This window comes from Pseudopodoces humilis, chromosome 1, assembly GCF_049639895.1.
Source record: "Pseudopodoces humilis isolate 2021_Gansu_Grassland_sample_001 chromosome 1, ASM4963989v1, whole genome shotgun sequence".
NCBI classification, from domain to species: domain Eukaryota; kingdom Metazoa; phylum Chordata; class Aves; order Passeriformes; family Paridae; genus Pseudopodoces; species Pseudopodoces humilis.
In genome coordinates this window covers 132,729,775-132,751,420 of record NC_142200.1, presented here as the reverse complement: position 1 = coordinate 132,751,420, position 21,646 = coordinate 132,729,775, and the positions used below count along the sequence as shown (strand labels likewise).

At 37.8% G+C, this 21,646-nt stretch overlaps 1 protein-coding gene across 1 annotated transcript in view; it reads right to left on the bottom strand.

Annotated features, from left to right (window-relative positions):
• MALRD1 (MAM and LDL receptor class A domain containing 1) overlaps positions 1 to 21,646 on the bottom strand; it is a 237,291-nt gene that overhangs the window by 176,287 nt on the left and 39,358 nt on the right. The window contains exons 11-17 of the mRNA XM_088057480.1: positions 20,162 to 20,271; positions 16,383 to 16,550; positions 14,289 to 14,409; positions 12,756 to 12,902; positions 2,493 to 2,645; positions 2,241 to 2,346; positions 612 to 979 (exon numbers count right to left, since the gene is read on the bottom strand). Of these exons, the coding sequence (XP_087913606.1) occupies positions 612 to 979; positions 2,241 to 2,346; positions 2,493 to 2,645; positions 12,756 to 12,902; positions 14,289 to 14,409; positions 16,383 to 16,550; positions 20,162 to 20,271 (1,173 nt within the window). The remainder of the gene's footprint in view (positions 1 to 611; positions 980 to 2,240; positions 2,347 to 2,492; positions 2,646 to 12,755; positions 12,903 to 14,288; positions 14,410 to 16,382; positions 16,551 to 20,161; positions 20,272 to 21,646) is intronic.

Here is a 21,646-nt window from a genome sequence, read left to right as displayed (position 1 = left end):
TGTTAAATAAACAGCTTTTTCCACTTCTCTCCAAGGCAATTTTTTTCCTTTCCCGGACCAGCTGTGGGGGGAGGGGTCATTTGAACTTTTTTTCCCTGGGGAAACCCCCATTTGGAGTTTTTCTCCCAAATTTGCCCTAAACTAGGACAAGGGTGACTCGTATCTTTAGTATATTTAGATATATAATAGATGTTTTAACTTTTTTTTGATAGGAAGAGTATAAGTCCTAAGAAGAGCTAGGACATACACTTCTCTCAGTCCATCGGTACATCTTAGGCTGTACTTTTGTCAGTAAAATCAGACAGCACATTGACCCAAAACAACTGTCTGACTTTAAACCCTCTCTTTTCAAATAAACTTTTCAAATAATGTTCGTGTTTTACACAAGATAGAGTAATACAGTTGGTTTGGATAAAGGAGATAGAATTCCATTTACTCTCAGTTTAACTCACATGCATTTGTGTTTAAAACTATCATTCTGTTTTATCTCTACCTATACTGAGAGGAATCATCACTGGCTGTTGCAATTCTGTGCTCTTTCAGTCCAGGGGTGAACTGGCAAGTCAATTTTTGTGTGGTGTAAGTAAGCAACAGGTTTTTATTGTACTTACCACAGCTGTCTTCATCCGATCCATCGCCACAGTCATCCACAAGATCACAGACCAATAAACTGTCAATACACGCTTTTGTGTCTCTGCACCAGAAGTGATTTGGACCTTCACAACTTGATGCTGGAGGTGGGAGAGCGCAGTTTTCAAATCTAATATCATCAATTGCTGAGACGCCCTCATAAATACCCAGGCTGATTTTATCAAGTGAAAATTGGAAAGGATGTGGAAGGCGTCCAAGCTGAATGACTGCTCTCAGCCACTGATTTCCCTCGCTGTAATACGTCCTCCAAAGGACAGTAGGCTTTTTCAGCCCATCCACAAGCAATTGCAGCTCTGCTGCCCCAACTGACTGTCCATAACTGTAGTACCTAAAATGATAAAAATAAGTGGGGAAATGATGAAAAGGGACCACATCATTTACAATGACCGGTATATTTTCTGTTATATCTCTATGATATTTAGGAAGTCCACAAGGCCTGTAATTCAATCCACTTTCTGAATGAGAAATGCTGCTATATCATTCTAGGCCTTATCTAAAGACTTGAAAATTTTGAGAGAAAAAGCATACTTCATTAAATTGAATTAAATTTAAATTGAATTGAATAAACTTATAATTGAAGAGACACATTTGCTTTCATATTAAGCAACAAACACTGCTCGCTCAGATGCATAATGTCCTTTTATAAATACATGATTGTAAAATTTCAAGAAAGAAAAACAGAACATTTACTGAATGCGTAAGTATGTCTTCTATCTACGTTAGTTATTGTTAATATGCTGCCTTCTACAGCATTTAAAGCTATTAAATACTTTAGGCTGGCAATTGTGCAACACCACTGGGAGCAGAAACACATATACAACCAAAAACTTGTAATGTCCAACTTCAAGTCATGTATCTTGGATAAAAAGACAATTCCTATGGCAGATGTATTTGACATCACAGAGACAAACTGCACTTAATAACATCAAGTTCAGGCCAAACCTTTATTTAAACAGTAGCACAAATTTGGCTTTACTAAACAAATTATCAAAGTTATATTTTTTCTGTCTATCTTTGACAAGTTTGCACAAAGACTGAGACAAGACAATTACTGAAAATATTTGGGTTTGATTGTTGATTTTTAGTTGTGGGGTTTTGTTGTTTTGTTTTGGGGTTGGTTTTTTTTCTGTGTATATGAAAAAAGAAGTGAAAGCAAAGAAATAATTCTCACACTGGAACTTTTACTTAGAAATTATGATGTGATTTTGGATATTGTAGGTGACTCAGGTACCTATTTGATTTTTTAATGCTTTCCTTTTCTTGAAATAAATTACACATTTTCAAATTTACTTAACCAAAAAATTGTTAGCAAAAGGACTGTGGTATTTGCCCATGTATATACAGGCACAGTCCTTTACTATAATTTTGCTCAGAGCCTGACAGCAAAGTCATGTCATGTTTCACTTCTTTCCTCCAAGTGTTTCATCTTTTATCTGTGTATTGTTCACAATGAAGACAATATGCTGACAGAATAAATGAAATAAATATTTCAGAGAAAGATGTATCTATTTCAAACTATAACCTCAATTTCAGTCCAAGAGAAACAATGTGAGATGGTCCAGGAATTTTAAATGTAAATTACTCCATACCAAAAGGACAGTGTGCAATTTGATCCAGTTTGCCTGAACTTTGGGCTTCGTAGTTGAGCTATTTGTGAAATGCTGTTGTTTTTCTTCAGAATGAACATAAAATGACCTGTTAAAATAAAACAGAAGACAACTTTTCAGGCTAAACAAATAAAGGGTTTATAAAGGTTTCTACAGCGTTCATGGCCTCCACTTAAAATCTGGTTAAAGAGCACGTTTACCTATTCCACTTCTCTGTTTCTAGGCCTGCCCTACCTTCGGGTTTGTTATAGGTGTGATCCCGTGGAGGAGCTTGCTTCTGAAATGCAGGTGGAAGAGCACTGCTGGAACTTCTTACCCAGTCAAATTCATCTGCATTTGCAGTTTCGATCCAGCCACAGCTCTCTCTTTCAAAATCACACACAGCAGCTGAAATTAATAAAGAGACATTTCATTTCTGTATACAGCATTACTAAAAAATGCTTTGCAGTATTAAAAGTAAATAAAATGTTTTTAATTTGTCATCAATACTCTAGAAATAAGTCTAGGGGCCTGGAGAGGCAGAGTGGCTTCAGACCAGACTTGAGGTATTTGCTGGTTAACAGTAAAAGAGCAGCCACAGAGGAACAGCCAAGCCTTCACTGCGTGCCCTGTACTCAGTGAAATAGCTCCTTCTCTCTTGGGGTGCTTCAGCCAAAGGACTCAGAGCAGGTGAGGAGGTGCTGAAAACAAAGCTCACAGTCCTCCTGGTATGGAGCAAAAACACTGGGCACACAAAGCAGCAACAAATCTTCTGCAAGATCTTTTTTATTATTTTAAATTTTACTTTTATTTTTAAAATTATTTTATTATTTATTTGTTGGAGCCAGAAATTAAATCCCTTTTTTCTTAAATGCCAGCAAGTATATCGATAACAAAATTATTCCTCTATTCATAATTGCAATAAAGTTAAATATCAGGCATTGGTGAGACACTATGATATTGGTAATCCCTGAAACACAAACTACTGATGTGAAAAAGATCTGAAAAGCATATTCAGCTTCATTCTTAAATTCCTTGATTAAAAGAGCAGTGATATTTTAGAAAATGTACATATTAACAATAAAGGTAAATAAAAGGAGTGGAAGGGAGTCATTTATGAATGAACATAAATTATCATAGAATCATGGAATGGTCTGGGTTGGAAGGGACCTTAAAGATCCTTTAGTTCCAACCCCTTTGCTGTAGGCAGGGACAGCTCCCCTTAGACCAGGCAGCTCAGAGCTCCATCCAACCTGGCCTTGAACACTTCCAGGGATGAGCTATTCACAGCTTCTCAGGGCAACCTGTTCCAGTGACTCACCACTCCCACAGTAAAGAATTTATTTACATCAGATTTTTCTCTCCAGCATTTCATAAAAAATCTTTGTTAAATCACAATTTTTTATTTTTTTTTTATTCCTGCAAATGTAACAGGCTTTAAATGGAAAATATTAAGAGAATTATTTAAAGACTTTAAGAAATAATTTATTAATCATATACAAAGAATGAATAAAGCAAACATCCAGGTGTGACTGTCAGAATTCTGCAAGTATTTTATAACTCTTATCACAGCTTTCAGTGGTCATAATATGCTATGGTCATAGTATGGTATGTAGAATATGCACGTATCAGAATCATATGAAGTCCCCTGAGGGATAAGATTACATCTGTGTTTGTTTATGGAAGATATGGGAGGTTTTCTCTATTTGTTGTGTTTGATTTTCCTCTTTAGAAACTATGTTACCATGTTATACATCATGTTTTGAAAGAATGAAAAATTACCAATGAGGGATGTTAGTAATATTGATGGCTGTAGCTTCTAAAAAGAGAAGGTTTTGTAAATTATTAAGCAATTAAAATTCCACAGTTTGCTAAAAAATACTTCTACAAATATGGAAGAACAAATAATGTTTAAGAGATCAAAGAAAATATATGTTTGCTCTACATATGGTGTACGTGGGTCAGAAATCCAACAATAAAATGATGTAAATCAAATGTGACTAAAAAACAGAAGGAAGGAATTTTTTGACAGAAAGTTTAAATTAATACAATGAAGACAAAATATATATGCAAATATTCATGGACCTAAGCATGAGAGAAATTACTGAAAATCCCCAGAGAGAATATAATGAAAAAGGAATATGGACAGCTATTTTTGATTTGCTTTTTACTCGATAGAAGAACCCATCACATATTCCCAGAGGAACAGCAACAAAGAATATGACAGACCTTGGACACAGATGGTTACACCAAATGAGGCAAATAAACAAGATAAAACTGTTAAGTCTGAGCCCAGACTTCTTGCATCTGTAACTTGTAACACAGACAAAACAGAAAAGAAAGGATGCACTAGACCATTTAGCTTAAGCATGGATGAGTACACTGAGATAAAATAACCCTGAAACCTTCAACTAAATCTCAAACCAACTATTTAGCACCTAGTGAAAATACAAGAATAAACCAAGCTGGTAGGCCCTGGGTGAAATGCACTTGGATCTTGATGCTTGATGACATTTCAATTATCTAATTGTCTTGTCCCATAGCTCCTTTGACTGGCACTTCCATTTCAGACAGATTATTCAGAAAAAAAGTCTCTTGCTTGGGTACTTTTGTGCTTTCTCTCACAGTGAACTCACACAATCTAATCTGCTTTCTCTCCTAAGACTTTTGTTTTTGCTTTCCTCCCATTCCTTTTTTATTTCCCTCACATGCTGCCTTTATACTGTAACCATCACATAAGCCTCTGCCGGGCTGTCTTCTCTTCATGTGCTGATGAATTTCTAGCTAGTGTTCCTTAAACTTCTTTTGTCATCCTTGCTGTGTTTTTACGTTTAACCCACTAAAATTTGTCATCTTTTCTATACTTTTAATTTACAAAATACTTCAACCATTTGTTTGATACTTTTTAACTGCTAGTGGCATCCATGCCACCTGTATGAATACATTTTTCTTTGCTGCCCATTTAAGCATCATTTTTAACAAGCTCCCTCCCTAGTCAAGAAGGAATCGGTGATCCTGTGAGCATGACATTTCAGAGTGGTTGGCTTTGTCTATGCTTTGAGAAAGCTGCCTTTACAGCTTCATCAGATTCAGTTTTTTCTGAGCTGACTTGTTACCACAAAACCCTGGATTTCTTTCTGATTTTGGGTTCTTATGTGAAGTACTTTCTCCCTTTCTGTTTTGAGGAGTTCTATTCTAAGGCCTTCACAAATCAGATGTGCAGTTTCTCTGTTAGGTGAGTGATGCCTAACATGAATTTAATAAACAGTCCTGCTCAGAACAGCATTTTAAAAACATGTGTTTAAGATATTAGCATTTCTTTCTTTCTCTACAACCCCCAAAATCTCTCCTTGTCTTTCAGCCCATGTAAGTGTATACAGAACACATCATAAATTAAAAAAACCCAAAACCAACCAAGTGAAGAGATAATACCATCATTATTGCTTATAGTATTTTTCTTTCACTTAAAAACTGTTCCTAAATACTTCAATATACCAATAAATTTTAAACTATTTTCTAATCAATAATTTTAGGGTAAATGTAAGAACTTCTTGTTAGATGGAAAAAATGAAATTATCATCAGTTCTAGGAACCAGCTTAACTCTGGACACAGTCATCTTAAACTATTTTAACCCTCTTTGTAATACAAACACTCTGAAACACACATCTGCCTTCCCATTTTTCTGTTTTCTATCCCAGCTCCTATTTACTAATTCCATTATATACACTCTATAAAATAACACCATAACTTTTAGGTGCAGTGGCCTAATTTCTACAGAGACAAACTGAATAGAGAACAGCTAAAAAATAACTGCAAAAGTTCATCAGCAAGAAGCAATGTTAACTGGAACAAACAAACAAAAGACAAAAAGCAAGTCACTACTTGAAATCAAACAAGTCTGATCTTTACAAAATCAAAGGCAGAGTTTCCTCTACCATCAATTTTTGTCTCCAAATATTAACTGCCACAATTTTGAAAAAAAAAAGAAACAAACCACCAATCCTCCAGAAAAAAACAACTAGGAATAAAAATCAACAACAAAACACATATCAAAAAATCAAAACAAAAACAAAACAAAAAAAAAACCCCAAAAACTAAACCAAAAATTCCACAGTAAAAATAAAGGTTTAAAACAAATAGATGTGGTAGTCTCCTCTATGGATGGTCACAGGAACAAAGCACTCCAGAACATTTTCTTTTGATAAATTCTGTTGAATTGAAATCCATTTCAATAGCCATGAAATTGCAACAGACTTCTTTGTGGTTTCAGTTATGTGGGCTTTTTAGTATTAGACAGACATGATTTGTAGGCAACACAGGGGTCTATATCACTTGTGAAATTAGAAATATCTTTGCTTCTAAGGAAGACAAAACATGCAGATTAAAAAGATTTTGTTTAAAATAAATCTAGTTATATCACTGTGCACCTACATTTTTAACAACTAACTGCACTAAGTGTTTCCTGACTTAGCTGTAGAATTTACAAAGATAGATACTTTTACATAGGGAAAAAAATTCTAAAAAATTCTACAAAACTGAAGGGAAGGTTTCTGTTTTTATTGAAATATACAAAAATAAGATCCAATGGTCATTATTTAGGTCTTCTTGTTATTCACCCTGGTTTTTTTGCCACTGAAGCTCATTCAATATTTTTTATCAAAGTGCATAATTTGTTGGAAAAAAAATAAGAGCAACTACACAATGACACATAGGTTTTTCAAAAAAAAAAATACTACGCAGATATTTTCTGAAAGAAGTAGACAAGTTAGACTTACAACTTGCAGGTTCTATAGAAATCCTGAAAGTGTGTGTGGTCTCTGTCAGAAAAATGCCCTTGCTCTTTCCTCAGTGCTCTTTTCCACAGGAGGTACCCTGTTTTACCTATTACACAACTGCTCTTCTGTGACCCGTTATCTCAATCCTGGTATCACTGGAAAACCAGAAATCCTCACTCTCTTACCTCATTTCTCCAAGCAGCTCCCTGCTCCAGGTCCTGTCAGCTCTCTGTCTCTTAACAGCCACAGTTTATACTGATCCCTCCCAAAATATCATCACTCTTCCACATCTGTGTTTTTCACCCCCATTCACTCCTTTTTCTATTCTCTCTTACCAGCTATTTAATCTTCCATTCTTTTTCTGTCTCCTGACACTGTATCAGAGGCACTTTGGTCAGCTGGTCTCAGTTCTCCCCCCAGAGCAGCCGAGGTCCCTCCTGCCCAGGCTTCTTCCAGCCCCATGGTTATTTCTCTCCTACACCTCAAGCAATGCAGCCATTTCTTGCCTACTGCCAAAGATGTTTCCCTTTCTCTGTAAATGGGATTTCAGTCCCATCCCTTCCCATTTAACTTCCATGAACTGATTCTTCTGCACTTATCTAGGCACTTCCAGTAGTAGATACCTTCTCCAATTTACAAGCTGGCAATTCTTTCAGTCCCTGAACTTAAGCCCGTCTTTCTGATCTGGATGTTCTTTCTGATCTCACCTTTAAGAATTACTGATTTGTCTGGCTGAAATGGAGTACCAGGCATATGAGAGACATTTTAGTATGCAAGATTTGACTCTAAAAATGAGATTTAGGAAGATTACTGTAATTAATTAATAATTGTAATTACTGTATAACTACAGCAGAAGTGTTAGTTATGTTTTGCCAAGATTACTAATGGTAAATATGGAGAATGTTTCTTATAATACTGAGGAGACTTTTATTACTTGTATGAGGGTAGCCATTAGAAGCCAAATAATATTTATCTCTAAACAATTATACCACAAAAGTAGTTTTGAAGAACCAATATGTGCATCCTTCTCTTTACTTGCCTTCTAACTCAAATTAAGGTATATAAAACTGTGTACAGACATATAGATTATGTCCAGTTTATGAATTACTCAATTTAAGGCTAGCCTTAGCATGCTTGTGCTGCACTAAATTGTACACCATAGAAATAATAACTATTAAGTATATCTTTCATTTAGACATAAACACAAAACAATACCATGTGTTTATGTCTGCTGGTTGGGGCCGTGGTGTAGTTAATTTTCTTCACAGTAGCTGATAAAAGGCTGTATTTTGGATTTGTGCTGGAAACAATGTTGATTATTCAGGGATATTTTAATTATTGCTGAGCAGTGTTTATATAGAGCCAAGGCCTTTCCTGCTCCTCACACTGCCCTGAAAGCAAGGAGGTTGGGAATGCACAAAAAGTTGTGAAGAAACGCAGGCAGGACGGCTGACCCCGGCTGAACCAAGGGATAGCCTACATCCTGTGGTGTCACACTCAGCAGTGGACCAGTGGGAGATGTTCCCAGTGATGGTGCTGATTTCCCAAGTCACTGTAATGTGTACTGTGGCCCTGCTTCCCTGGGGGATGGCTGAACACCTGCCTGCCCCTAGGGTGAATGAAATCCTTGTTCTGCTTTGCTTGTGTGCGTGGTTTTTGCTTTCTCTATTAAACTGTCTTTATCTCAACCCATGAGTTTTCTCACCTTTACTCATCTGATTCTCTCTCCCATCCCACCAGGGGAGTGAATGAGCAGCTATGTGGGGCTCAGCTGCCAGCTGGGGTTCCACCACGGCAGTCCTTTCTGGCTTGGAGGGTTTGAGATAATGACAAGTTTGATTGGAATGTGTTGGATCAAATTAATATCAAATTTATTGATTTTTAGATATTAATTGGCACACTCCTGTTCTTGCCATGGGGTCTGCTTTCCTGACTGTTGATTAGAGCCTAGTGCTCATTATTTGCTGCTTCTTGCTTTCACTGCTTGCTACACTGCTTATCTCCTTCCTCTCCTGTGCCTGGGAGCATTTAGTTAACCCCTCAGGTGATGTTCCTGTTGCAGATGGCCAGGTCCTGCTGCTTCTGCACTGGAAAGAACAGGCTGGAACTCCAGAGAGGACTCGAGTCAAAGGGACTGTGACCTGCGGATGAGGCCACACGAGATCCGGTGTGTCTGTGGCTGAGAATAAGCTCATGCCAGAGCGGGTTCATCTCAAAGCACCTGTGGCCATGGTCATGTCTGTGTGGAAGCAGGTGTACCTCTGAAGGGTAAGTACACCTCAAAGGATCTGTGGCTGTGGCTAAGTCAGTGCTGCAACAGGTATACCTCAATACATCGGTGACCGTGCATGAGGCCAGGCTGCAGCACCTCAAAGCATGTGACCAAGGATAAACCTGTGAAAATATGCTAAAGTTTATATAAATTTATTTTTTATATAAATGTAAAATATTTCATATTAATTTTATATAGAAACCCATATAATTATTCCTCATAATATATAAATAATTCCTTTACACCATAAGTAGACAGAGAAAAAAAAAGAACAAACACAAAAGACAGAGCATAAGGGAGAAATTAGCAAAGGTCAGACAGAATATCAAGAAGACATTTATGTTACCAGATTGCTTTCCAACCTGATCTTATTCCTATTCCATCAACATAATTCTTAAGCTGCAAGAGTGAACATTTAGACTACACTAAATCCATTGGATGTAGACCATAGAAGTCATGCTACACACTCATCTTCCAGAGCACAAGCACAAAATGTGATAGGTGTGTTAGGTCACTGCTGTAAATCTGCAGTTTGAAAGAGGCTGTCACATTTCTTCTCTGCTTTAATGCATGGAAGTCAAGTATAAAAAGTATAAAAAGTTTTATGGCCATAGTAAATTCTTCATCTGTAGAAGAAAAGCTGTGATCTAATAGTCAGGGGTAGCAGCACTGAAGAAAGAAAACATTTTGGCAGTCCCAGAAGTGGTAATCTTCAACTGAATTCTCCCAGACCTGACAGAAAAAAGGTACTCATTTGAGTGGAAATGAAAATCAAGAGATATCTCAAGGATTGATACTGAGAGTTAAAAAAATTATATGGAGACCTGGCTTATTCAGTAGATGTAGTGGACCTGAGGATCTAACTAAATCATCTTGCTGGAGTTGAAGATTGTAAGATTTAAATGAAACATATTTTGGAAGACATTTTAAGCCTATGTAATATCTTTACCTGGTTCTCATACAAAGACAAAAACATTAACAAGGTCAAGGTGCACGCAATCACTATTAGACGGAACACCGTGGGGAAAAAAATGTTAATATTTATGAAAGCAACAATGTAGTTGGAAGAGGTGAACAAAAATCTGTGCTTAGCCAAGTACAGACATAAGGAAAATTGTCTGAGAAATATGAAATTCTTGCATCCAAGTGCAGGAACGTGCAAAGAAAATACAGAAAGTAATGATGCACTACATAAGCATGAAGATGATGAAAAACTATTTGGAAAGAATTATAAGAGCTATTCTAGTGCTGCAGGCTACCAGATTAATGTGCTGAAAGGCAAGTTTATTGCTTGGAAACAGACAACTTGCCAAACTGTTTGCAGGGCCCTTTGTGTACCTACATTCTGCTTCCCACATTACAAGCTGTAGTGCTAGCACAGACTGAGCCAGCTCAGCAATAACAATGATTTATAAGTAGTCAGCAATATACTTAGAGCAAAGATCACCATAAATATAATGGTTCCAAAGTTTAACCTTTAGCATGGCATTGTTAAACTATTGTTTTGACAAATGAGACTTGTGAAAAAAGTTTATTCAGTCATATAATTAGAGGAAAAATGTAAAACAAAATCAGTTGCCATAAAGGCTACTTGTAATTAAGGGTGGTCTAGGACTGCTTGAACACCTAGGTGCACATTTGTCGTCAGCCAAAGGTTAAATGTTGAAATGGAAACAAATTCTGAATAGTTAAAAGGAAATATAAATGGCCACATAAACCAGATGTTAATTTTCTTGATTAAAAGCTACCACTTCATTGCTATCCCAGTGCAGTGAAAACTAAAGTGCATGCAGCTAAATCTACTTAGAACATTTTTTAATTAAACTATTGATTTGGAAGTGTTATGTTTTTGTCAGAGAACAAATACCCTGTACCTGAATTTAAAAAGGGCAATGGGAGAAAAATCCAGACTATCATAAGGCAATGCTGCATGAAGTATGTAATCATAAGTAGATGAAACAAAGTAAATTAAAAATTTGAGTATTATGTGAGTTTTAAGATGAGTAACATGGAGAGGGAAGCAGTAAAGAAGTAAAAACTCTTTGTCGTTGTGCCCAGTGAAATGAGAAGCGACAGACTCTTGTTTTAATGCAAGGGTGATCAATCACTGGAACAGGATGTCCTGACTGGCTGGGTAATCTCCTTTCCCACAGATATTCAGAACCTAACTCTGTCAAGCTCAGGGCATTCTACTCTAAGGTTTAACCACTTAGCAATCTTCAGACATCCCTTCCAACCCAGCTGTGCTATAGTAACATCAGAATTTTCTTTGCTCTGGCACAAAAGAGGAAAGATATTCTGCTTAGTGAACATCTAATAGTAATTTCTGATTTTAGCTAGGCAAACTGCTGTCAAGTAAAACAAGATGCAGTTTTATACATCAAAGCTCTGTATATTTTGGGTACCAGTCTTTCTAACACTTAAAACCCTCAATACCTGTGCTCTAGCTGAAGTGGATTAAATGCTAAAATTGAAGAGAAAGTTCATAGAAGCTGTAATTATTTCTTTTACCTGCAAATAGTCAAATAGATGTTTGTTTACCTGAGCAACAACTCTCAAATCTCCAAATAAAAACCATAAAATATGGCAGTGAAACTGGATTATATTAGCATCTCTAAAGAAGTTTATGGTTTTTGATGCGTAACAGGGCATAGAAAATAATTTGAGAATCTTGTCTACAATTTTTCTGTCATTTGTGCTGAATGTGCTAGAAAGCATCATGCTCTATTTTTAAAAAGAAAACTTGCATTAAATATTGCTCATGGCTACTCCTTTTGAAAATGCATCACAAGTTCTACAGTAAAGTTGATGGTTCAAAGCAAGAGACTCATATTCAAAAGTGTAAAGTATAACTGTGATTTCTTATGCAAAGCAGGAAACTGAATGAATCAAAAAGACTTTTGAAGCTGCTTATTAGAGACCCTGAAACAGTTCCAAGCTCCCTGCTGACTGTACAGTGGAGAGGGATTCTGAGATGCATCACCTCTCTCCACCTTCCCACGTGCTTGTTTCCACGCAGAGAAAGCCCAGGCATGTGGCCCTGACAGGAGTCATAGCACATCCAAACAGAAAATGATGACTCAGATTAAGTTATATCTGTGACCAGGCTTGTGGTACAGCTGTGGCATCTTCACATCAAAAGTAAGTATATAAAACATACAATTTGAATGCAACTCTGTGACCAGTGCATTAGAATTATAAAATAGAATACTATTTTTTGAGGACCATCTTCTACTAAATAATTAATCAAAACCTTTTTTTCTGGTTTTAATGCTGAGAGAGAAGTAGATGTTACAGAAACTAAAAGGGGAAAATATCACAGAACAGAATCAAAATGAAGTAACTATTTCTCAAGAGCTTTTACTTTTAATTAAATTGCAAGATTTATGAAGTCATAAAAGCATTGCAAATAGGACAAAGAAACATAGTCATAGGAGCTTAACAACACAGATTTTAAAGTTTTCACTTACGACATTTTGTTTCATCGTGGTTATTTGGGCAGTCAGGCTTAAAATCACAGAATTTGTCAGGTGAAATACATTGCCCATCCCCACATGAAAAAAATCCCACCGGACAGTAAAAGGATGAAGCATTAGCATCTGAAGATTCTGTTTCCCCTTAAAAATCAGAAAAAGACATGTCAATAAACCAACAAGTATATAAAATTATAACAAGTGCTTTTTATCTTCTTTTAATAGATAGGAACAGGCAACAGGCTCAGCATAAGGAACAGAGCAGTGTGCTAGATTATATCACAGCTGATAAGAAACACAGCTGATCTCAATGTCTGCTGGTCTTAAACTCTGTCTCAGTCTGCACAATATTCAGACTTTTGTGTGAAAAGTTATCAAATACACCTTAGTGTTACAGAGCCAGGCTCCTGGTGCAGCTCCCTGCTCTTTCCCTTGGAGCCAGGGGCAGGCGTTCCACCAAACCCTTCTGCTGTGCTCTCTCTGTGCTCAGGTCACAGTGAAAGCTGCAAGAAGCCAAAGCTGGGTGCTGCACCATTACTAGCCTGTACCTCAACGTACACACTAGAAAACAACCCAAATTTCAATGAATTTTAGTAGATTCCTGGAAAATGAGTAAGTGAGAGGAATAGTGAGCAGCTTTTCCTATTCTTTGCTGAACTTAACTTTTTTAAATGCTCATATTTCTATCCAGACAGGGACTTCTACAAAAATAGGTCCCTTCTAAAAACTATATCTTTGTGATTAATGGGTTAATGAGGGAGTTGTAGGGAAAACAATTAAAGCAAATAAATGTTTCTCTAAATACATCAACCCCACTGTGTATAGGGATCAGAGAAGCCTTAAAAACACAACACAGAAGCTCTCCATTATGCTTTTAAATTTTTGGATATTAAATTCAGATACCTGATGACTATAACTCATCACCCCTGACTTTTGAAAAGCAGGCATTAGCATCAAGAGGACCAGGAGCAGCAGTCTGTACATTGTTTTATATTTCCATCCATTGGCTCTCCAAGACTACAGAGTGTGAGTACAAAGACAAGTTCAGTGGGCATTTATTATATGTCAGATATTTAGCAGCAATGATGGAAGAAGCTTCTTGCCCTAAATATAATTTTGCTCTTTAGTGGAAAGTATAGGATGTTTTGCTTCCGCCTCTGCATCCAAGCATGAATGTGAGCAGGTACTACATAGTAAGTGCTATCAGGAAATTCCCACCAGAGCCCACTTTGCAGAATTAGTGCCAAGTTCTTATAGCAGCTAATGCATAACACAAGGATAAAAGCCTTCATTATAGAACCACAGAATGGCTTGGATTGGGAAGGACCTCAAAGATCATCTTGTCTGCCATGGGCAGAGTCAAAGACCCATCCAATACAGCCTGGAACATTTCCAGGGAGATAATTGATTACAGTGACTTTTTTCCCAGATTATCCTCTATTTTATGAAAAGTAATTTCAAATTGTCAGTCAAATCACAGTTATACATAGAGGACATTGGGGAAAATGTATTGATAACCACAAAACTTGCCTTCACTTTCCTGGCTGACTCCTAGAGGTGATCTGTTCACAACTACACATTCCTCTGTTATACTGATATCATCAATAGCAACAGTAGCATTTGTTGTTAGAATAGTACCTCGAAAGATAATCTGTAAAGACAGAAAAAAAGTTAATTCATTAAAGGTGACATGATAAAAAGACACAAACACACATACACACTTATTTATATATTCCTTTATCATTTATGACATCTGCACAGGAACTAACTACAACCAACTCTGAACATCAGCCACGAAAAACTACAACTGAGATTTGGTCCGGTCAGAAATTTGCTCCTCTACTGGGGGTTGAGGTCAAAACCATTACTACTTTTACCTAGGGAAAGTTATGCAACCCAGATGACCTTGCTTCAATCAGAACTGGTAAAAGTCATCACTATTGAATAAATGGTCTTCCTGTTGGAACACATAAAAATTACATATCTGAAATTAGCTATTCAGGGTTACCAAATATGATGACTTACAACACGATTTAGTTGTGTTCATCTATACTATGCCTGATGAAGTCAGCAGTGTGGTACAATAAATGTAGGGATTGCAAGCTGAAATACCTGAGCTGTCAGCCTCACCTCTGTGCCTGGGCAGATCATGGAACACATCCTCCAGATCCTTTAAGTGCTGAGGCACATGGAGGACAGGGACTTGAGACAGTCAGCATGGCTTCACCAGTGGCAGGTCCTGCCTGACCAGCCCAGGGGCCCTCTATGATGAAGTGACTGCATCAGTGAGGGGTTACGGCTGTCCCATATCTGGACTTCTGTAAAGCCTTTGGCATGGCCCCCAAAACATCCTGCTCCTTAAACTGGAGAGACAAGGATTTAATGGATGGACTGTTGGGTGGATAAAGAATTGGTTGCATGGTCATATGGAGAAGGTAGTGGTCAATGGCTCAGAGTCCTGATGAACATCAGAGACCAGCGGTGCCCCTCAGGGGTCTGTATTTGGGCCAGTGTTATTTAATATCTTCATTAATGATACAGTGTGATCGAGTGCACCCTCAGCAAATCTACAGATGACACCAAGCTGAGTGGTGCAGCTGGCAGCCTGAAGGACAGGATGCTATCCAGAGGGACCTGGAAAAGCTCAAGAAGTGGCCCATGGGAATCTCATGAGGTTCAACAAGGACAAGGTGCTGCCCCTGGGCTGGGGTGACCCCAGTATCCACTCAGGCTGGGGGATGCAGGGATGTGGAGCAGCCCTGCCCAGAAGGACCTGGGGGTGCTGGTGGATGAGAGGCTGGACATGACCTGGCCATGTGCACTCACAGCCCAGAAAGCCAAAGGTGTCCTGGGCTGCACCAAAAGCAGCGTGGGCAGCAGGGCAGGGGAGGGGATTCCGCCCCTCTAATGTGCCCTTGTGAGACCCTCATGTAGGGTACTGTGTCCAGCTCTGGGGCCTCCAGCACATGTTGGAGTAAATATGGAAGCAGTTACCAAATTGATCAGAGGGATGCAGCACCTCTCCTATGTGGAAAGGCTGAGAGAATTTGGTTTATTCAGCTTAAAATGAGAAGGCTCTGGAATGACCTAATTGCAGCCTTCAGTACCTGAAGGGAGCCTACAAGAAAGATGGAGAAGGACTATTTACAAAGTCATGTAATAACAAGACAAGGGAATGGATTCAAACTTAAAAACAGTATGTTCAGATTGGATATTGGGAAGATATCCTTTACTTTGAGAGTGGTGAGGCACTGGCACAGGTTGCCCAGGGAATTTCCCTACCTCTGGAAGTGTTCAAGGCCAGGCTGGATGGAGCTCTGACCAACCTAGTCAAATGGAAGACGTCCTTGCCAATGGGGATTGGAACTAAATAATCTTTAGGGTTGTTGCTTGTTAATCTTTGATTCTTTGATAACAAAAAGTTATCCTAATGCATAGAATACTGAAACAATGGCTATGCTCTTTAATAGATGGACCTGTGGAAAAAGCTGAATTAAATTCTTTTTCATATGAGCATTAAAGAATAGAAATTCTCTTTTAATATTTCATCATAAAAAGTAAATTAATTGTAAAGGCCAAAGTAAAATATCTTTTGAAAGCAATGTAAATGTAATATCTAATTACCTGAAAAGGTAATTCCTCAGCCATACTTTCTACAGGTATATTTACTTTGGTCCAATTCATCTCAGGCAATCCTGAAATGTCACATAATTTTTCCAAACTTCCATTCAACGCACTCCTCTTAAAGACAGAAAGCTGAGAATCCTGAGATAACCGGTACCAAAATCTTACCTGTTGAAAGAGTTTTTAATGAAAAGCTTTAAAAAATTATATAATCAATCTGCAATAAGTTCAGTACCAAGTAATATATGTACATTATAACAAAGAATGACATGATTGGTCTAAGCACAGATTTGGCATGAAAGATGGGGATGTTTGAAATTACAGCATGTTGAGGAGCAGTATCATGTCTAAAGACAAAACCATATTTAAAAGTAAAGCTTATTTTTGCAGTTTACTTTTAACTTGCATCTATCAACTGATGCAGACTGAATATGACTTCCCTTAACTTCTTTATCTTAGTAACCACTTAGAAACTTCTCAAAGGTTATTTTTCTTTACAAATGCTGAATATATAGCAGCTTCATAGGCATGTTAATCTCAGAAGTGCAATCATTAGAATTCTCATATGAAAGAAACCTTACGATCTTTTATTTCCACAATCAACATGGATCAAGATGACCTGAAGACAGATTTTTAAAATAATCTATTCATCTCCTGAAACAAGTAAGTTGACTAGTATAGAGGAGGAAAATACAAAGACTGTATATGGATGAGGCTGCTTGTGAGGCAGAAAAGATAAGAAAACAGTGAGTATCACAGTTCACTCCCCTGCAATACAGAGTAAGTCTGATACTTTTTTTTTTTTCTTTAAATAATACCCAGGATAAAATTCAGCTCAGAACTGAGGTGAGGAAATAAGGTTTTCAAAGATTAATTTTTTCTTTCCCCCAGAGTCCTTCCTGCTTCTCCACATAGACTAAGACTAAAATTTCTTCAACTGCAGTATCTTTACTTCCCTGCAAAAGCCTTGATATTGATAATACTTGACTTTTCATGAAGGTAAAACAAGAGCTGGATCAGTCATGCAGAAATATTCCTGTTAAAACACTCTACTACTTTTTAATATCATCTGGGTTCAGGTCTGGTAGACTCAGTCTCTCAACATTTAATTTTACCATCACTCATGAAAATCATGTCTTATATAAAATTATCTTGATCCTTATTAATAAATTTAAATACTTTAACGTAACTCATTCCCACAGCAAAAAGCTTAAGAAACAGAAAGCAGCAGGTATACACTTTCCAAAATGAGCTGTTTGAAGGGTTACACTCTAAACAATTTAGATGGCTTTTGTCTTTCAAACAGCTTTTCAAACAAATTTGTATTTTCATTAAGTAAGAAATAATGTTACCTTCCTTCTTTATGTCTACATGTTCTACTATACAATGACTATTGTGTCCATTAAAGAGCCATAAACAGAGAGCTGGGACTAGAAATTTACTTCTACAACTCCAAAACCTTGAGCTAAATGAAGATGTTTCTTGTTTTCCATCTACAAAAAGACCTAGCTACAAGAAGCTGCAGAAAGAAGTTACTTCTAAGCTTCAATTAAGCAGAAAGGCACAATATAAATCTGTTACCCTTCAATTCCTTTTTTTTTTTTTTAACAACTGAAGCTAAAGAACTTGTAAAGCTAATAATAAACATAAATCTCTTTGTGTGGATCCTTTTATCCTCTCAGTGGGACATCCAACAGAGGGCATCATCTCACATTAGTAGGCAGAGAACAAAACAGATCCTAATGAGCAACCCCTATTCGTTGCTCTTTCCCAGAAATAAAAGTCTGCAGGGATAATGTGGCAGAAAGCCAGGCTTCCAGTCCTCAGAAACACTCTCTCTCCTGACAGACACACACAGTTAGGTAAGAACTTGTTCTAGTTTTTGTTGGATCTAAGAATTTTAAATTTATTCAATACATGTATACTTGTAATAAAACTTGTTTATTTTCCAACTTTGAAGCAGAGAAAAATATGTTCATCCCCACTGCATCTGACTTTGAGTGCAGACCAAACTCTGCACTAGACCTTACCAGAATAATTCTTTGATTCACATATCCGTGGTTCCCAGTTTGCCTTAAGGGTTTCTAAGATAAATTAATCTGAATCTGAGAGGTGCTTATCTACTGAATATCAAAGTCAAGAAAAGAGAGCTGAAACTGTCCAAAAAACTGAACTGTGAGTACAAAGGCTGCTGGGCAGTGCAGCATACAGGGCTTCCCTGGGATGGTTCAGGCCTTCTGAGTTCCCCGCAGCAGCATCCTGCATCCATTTCATTCTGATGTTTTGTAACACCAAGAAATCATGTGAAGATTAAGAATGAGAGATTGCCTTAAATGGCTGCAAGGAACTGTTCTTGAATTGTTTCAGAGGCTTCTACTCCTCAGCTGCAAGTTCTAGCTATTCAGCTGAGATCTGGTAACTCACTGATGTGTGGAGTCCAAGTGAGTTGCAGTTTCAAGTAAAACAGATTTAGCTAAGCTAGCACTTGTTTCTGGTCCCTTAGACAAGATATTGCCTAAGAGACCTAGATCCTGCTGGAACAAAATTCTGCTACTTCTTGGGTCTTCTAAGCGCAGTTCATTATTTTTTTGACACTTTTTTTTCTTTTTGAGAAAAGTTTTCTTAAGTGGAATTAACAGTTTCTGTTCTACACTGAGTCTGAAGAATTAAGCAACCAGTCTAAATTTATTCTGCTTCTTTAAAGCCTCTTTTTTCACACAAAAATAACAAAATAAACAAAATAAACAAAAACAATAAAAATAAAATTATTTTGGCAAGCTTTCTCTGTCTTTTCCTTTTCTTCTCTCTGACTTTTTAAATAAAAAGGAATTACACAGTATCAGAAGAAAAACACATTGTAACTACACAGCTTCTCCCCAGTATGGCATAAACACTGAAAAGTCTCAGAATAGAAAATAAAAAAGGAAAGAAAAAAAAAGAAAAAAAGTTATAAAACTGAATAGTGTCTAGTAATTTTATTCAGTGTCCAAAAGGACAAATAAAAATATTGCTGTGAATGTAGTGAATAGTTGCCGTTCATATTTAATATATTTCTTCAAGTTTTGTTTTAAAAATACAGATTTTGCTGAAAATAGCAACAGTCTAGTTATAAAAATGTATTCTCATTTTTCATCTAATATTTTTCTATTTTTTGTCCCTTCTGATTCATTTTTTCCTGGTACCTTTCTAGTTTTTCAGATCAAATACTATCCTGGCTGGTTGCTTTTGCACTCCTCTGCAGTGCCACAAGACATCTGACAAAAAAACCACATTTCGCAGTAAGTCCCAAGTACTGCACTGATCAGCTTAAAAAGCATCCTCCTCAAGCCATGAATTAAAATTTGGTGCATGTCTGGAGTAGGGTAGCTAATTCTCTCTGGTCACACCGACACACCTGATGTGTGTAGCGACTTCAAACCACAGGTGTCCTACTATGGAAAGTTATGTGACTTTCCTGCCTGCAGACAGCAGGGTGGTTATTTGACAGAGGCCTCTTCTCCTTGTCCTGGCACCTTTGCCACAGCACACAAAAGCCTGAAATCCAAGTCACCTGCTGGGTGCTTAAGGAAGGAATAGTAATAATCAGATAGAACAAATTGGCAGCAAAGCAGTAAAAAGTTGCCTGCTTCTCCATCCTCCCAAAGAATTTGTCTGTAACTCCTTCCACTGGTGTTGAAATAGAGCCCTCAGCAGCAACACCTAGAGCATAGGGAATGCCTGGTTTGCAGGAGGTGAGGGATGGGTCACAAAGACAGGGACAGGCAATATCCAAGTGTTACCTGGCAGCAGGAGAGCCCAGGGGGAAGCTTGACAAGGAAAGGGCTTCCCAGGTGAGACATGGCCATCTTTGTGCTCCTCTGATGTGATCCACTGAAGTAAATGAAGGCCCCTATAAATAAATTTTATTTTGAAGTATGAGAAATATGTCATGCTCCAATGGCAAACAGCTAGCTCAGAGAGATAACTATATGCTTCATGAGACACATAAAGCTTATTTATAGATCAAAACACTCTAAACTGCTTTGCCATCAGTTCAGTCTCTGTGCATAATGAGGAGAGTGTTGTAACAGGCTGTGACAAGCAGTGTCTAGGTGGGCAAAGACAAAACAGAATTGCTAAATGCTCCTGGCCCTTCCCTCTTGTAAAATTATCGTGACTGATTCCAAAGGCAAGGAGAGAGGGAGAAGGAAATAAAGCATTTTGGGCAGCCCAAAAGTTGGCTGAGACAGACTGCTAAGACCACCCTGTCGTGGTGCCTGTGAGCGCTTCAGCCCAAGGAAATGACAGCGGAGCCCCTCAAAGGCAGCTCAGATGCTGCTTCTCTGAGAGTGTTACTGTGCAGATCCACTGGAAGTATTTTTATCTGCTCTCTTCAAGCAAAAGCCTTAAGATCTCCAACCTTAAAGCATTACAATTATTACCCATTACCTTCACACATTGCCCATCCACTCTCTGCATGGACTGGGGAGAGCAGAGGAGCTGCAACACAGAGCACCCTGGAGATCAAACAACAGAGACCTCAGCCAAGATCCCTAAAGGACACATTTTAATTGGCTTAAATAATGTTTCAAACAGAATTTAAACCAGAAATTATTTCCTTTAGGGTACCGTATTCACTCTCAGCGCAGCCCGGCCACTTTTAAGCATGCTAACAATGTTGCAGACCACAGGAGCCAATGGAATAAGCTATATTTTCTCATGGGGTCCACAGACTTGACATTGTTGTCTGTGCTAGTGGGGATGAAAGCTTAATTAAAGATCTAATCTGAACTCTGGCAAATGCACTGCATTTGGATTTGAACTACAGCAGATGTGCTTCAGACAAAGGTAGGGAAGGATAAACATTTTCAAGGGGCCCTAAAGCAGCATATTTTGAATGCCGTCAGTGCTGCCTTTGCTGAATACTGAGACTTTTTCATGAAAGTCTATGCAAAACAACACTAAAGGCTCAGTCTTTTTTGAGCATTTATATTACACATATTGCCTTACATCTTGGAAAATCAGCTATTGTGCTGCCGCAGTCATACTCCTTAGCCATTTATTTCCCATGGATACGTAATGAAGCCGAGGGTTAGGTCCAGCCCCACGTGAATAATGGCATTGCTTTAGCAAAGCTGGCACAAAGAGGGGACCGTTCCAGCTCCCTGTACAAACAGGAATGCTGCATTCCACGGCATGAGGGAAGCTCCCCTCATTGGAATGCATGGGTACTTCAAAGGACCCACTTTTAATTTGCAGCTGAGGCTCTACTGTAGCCTTGTTAA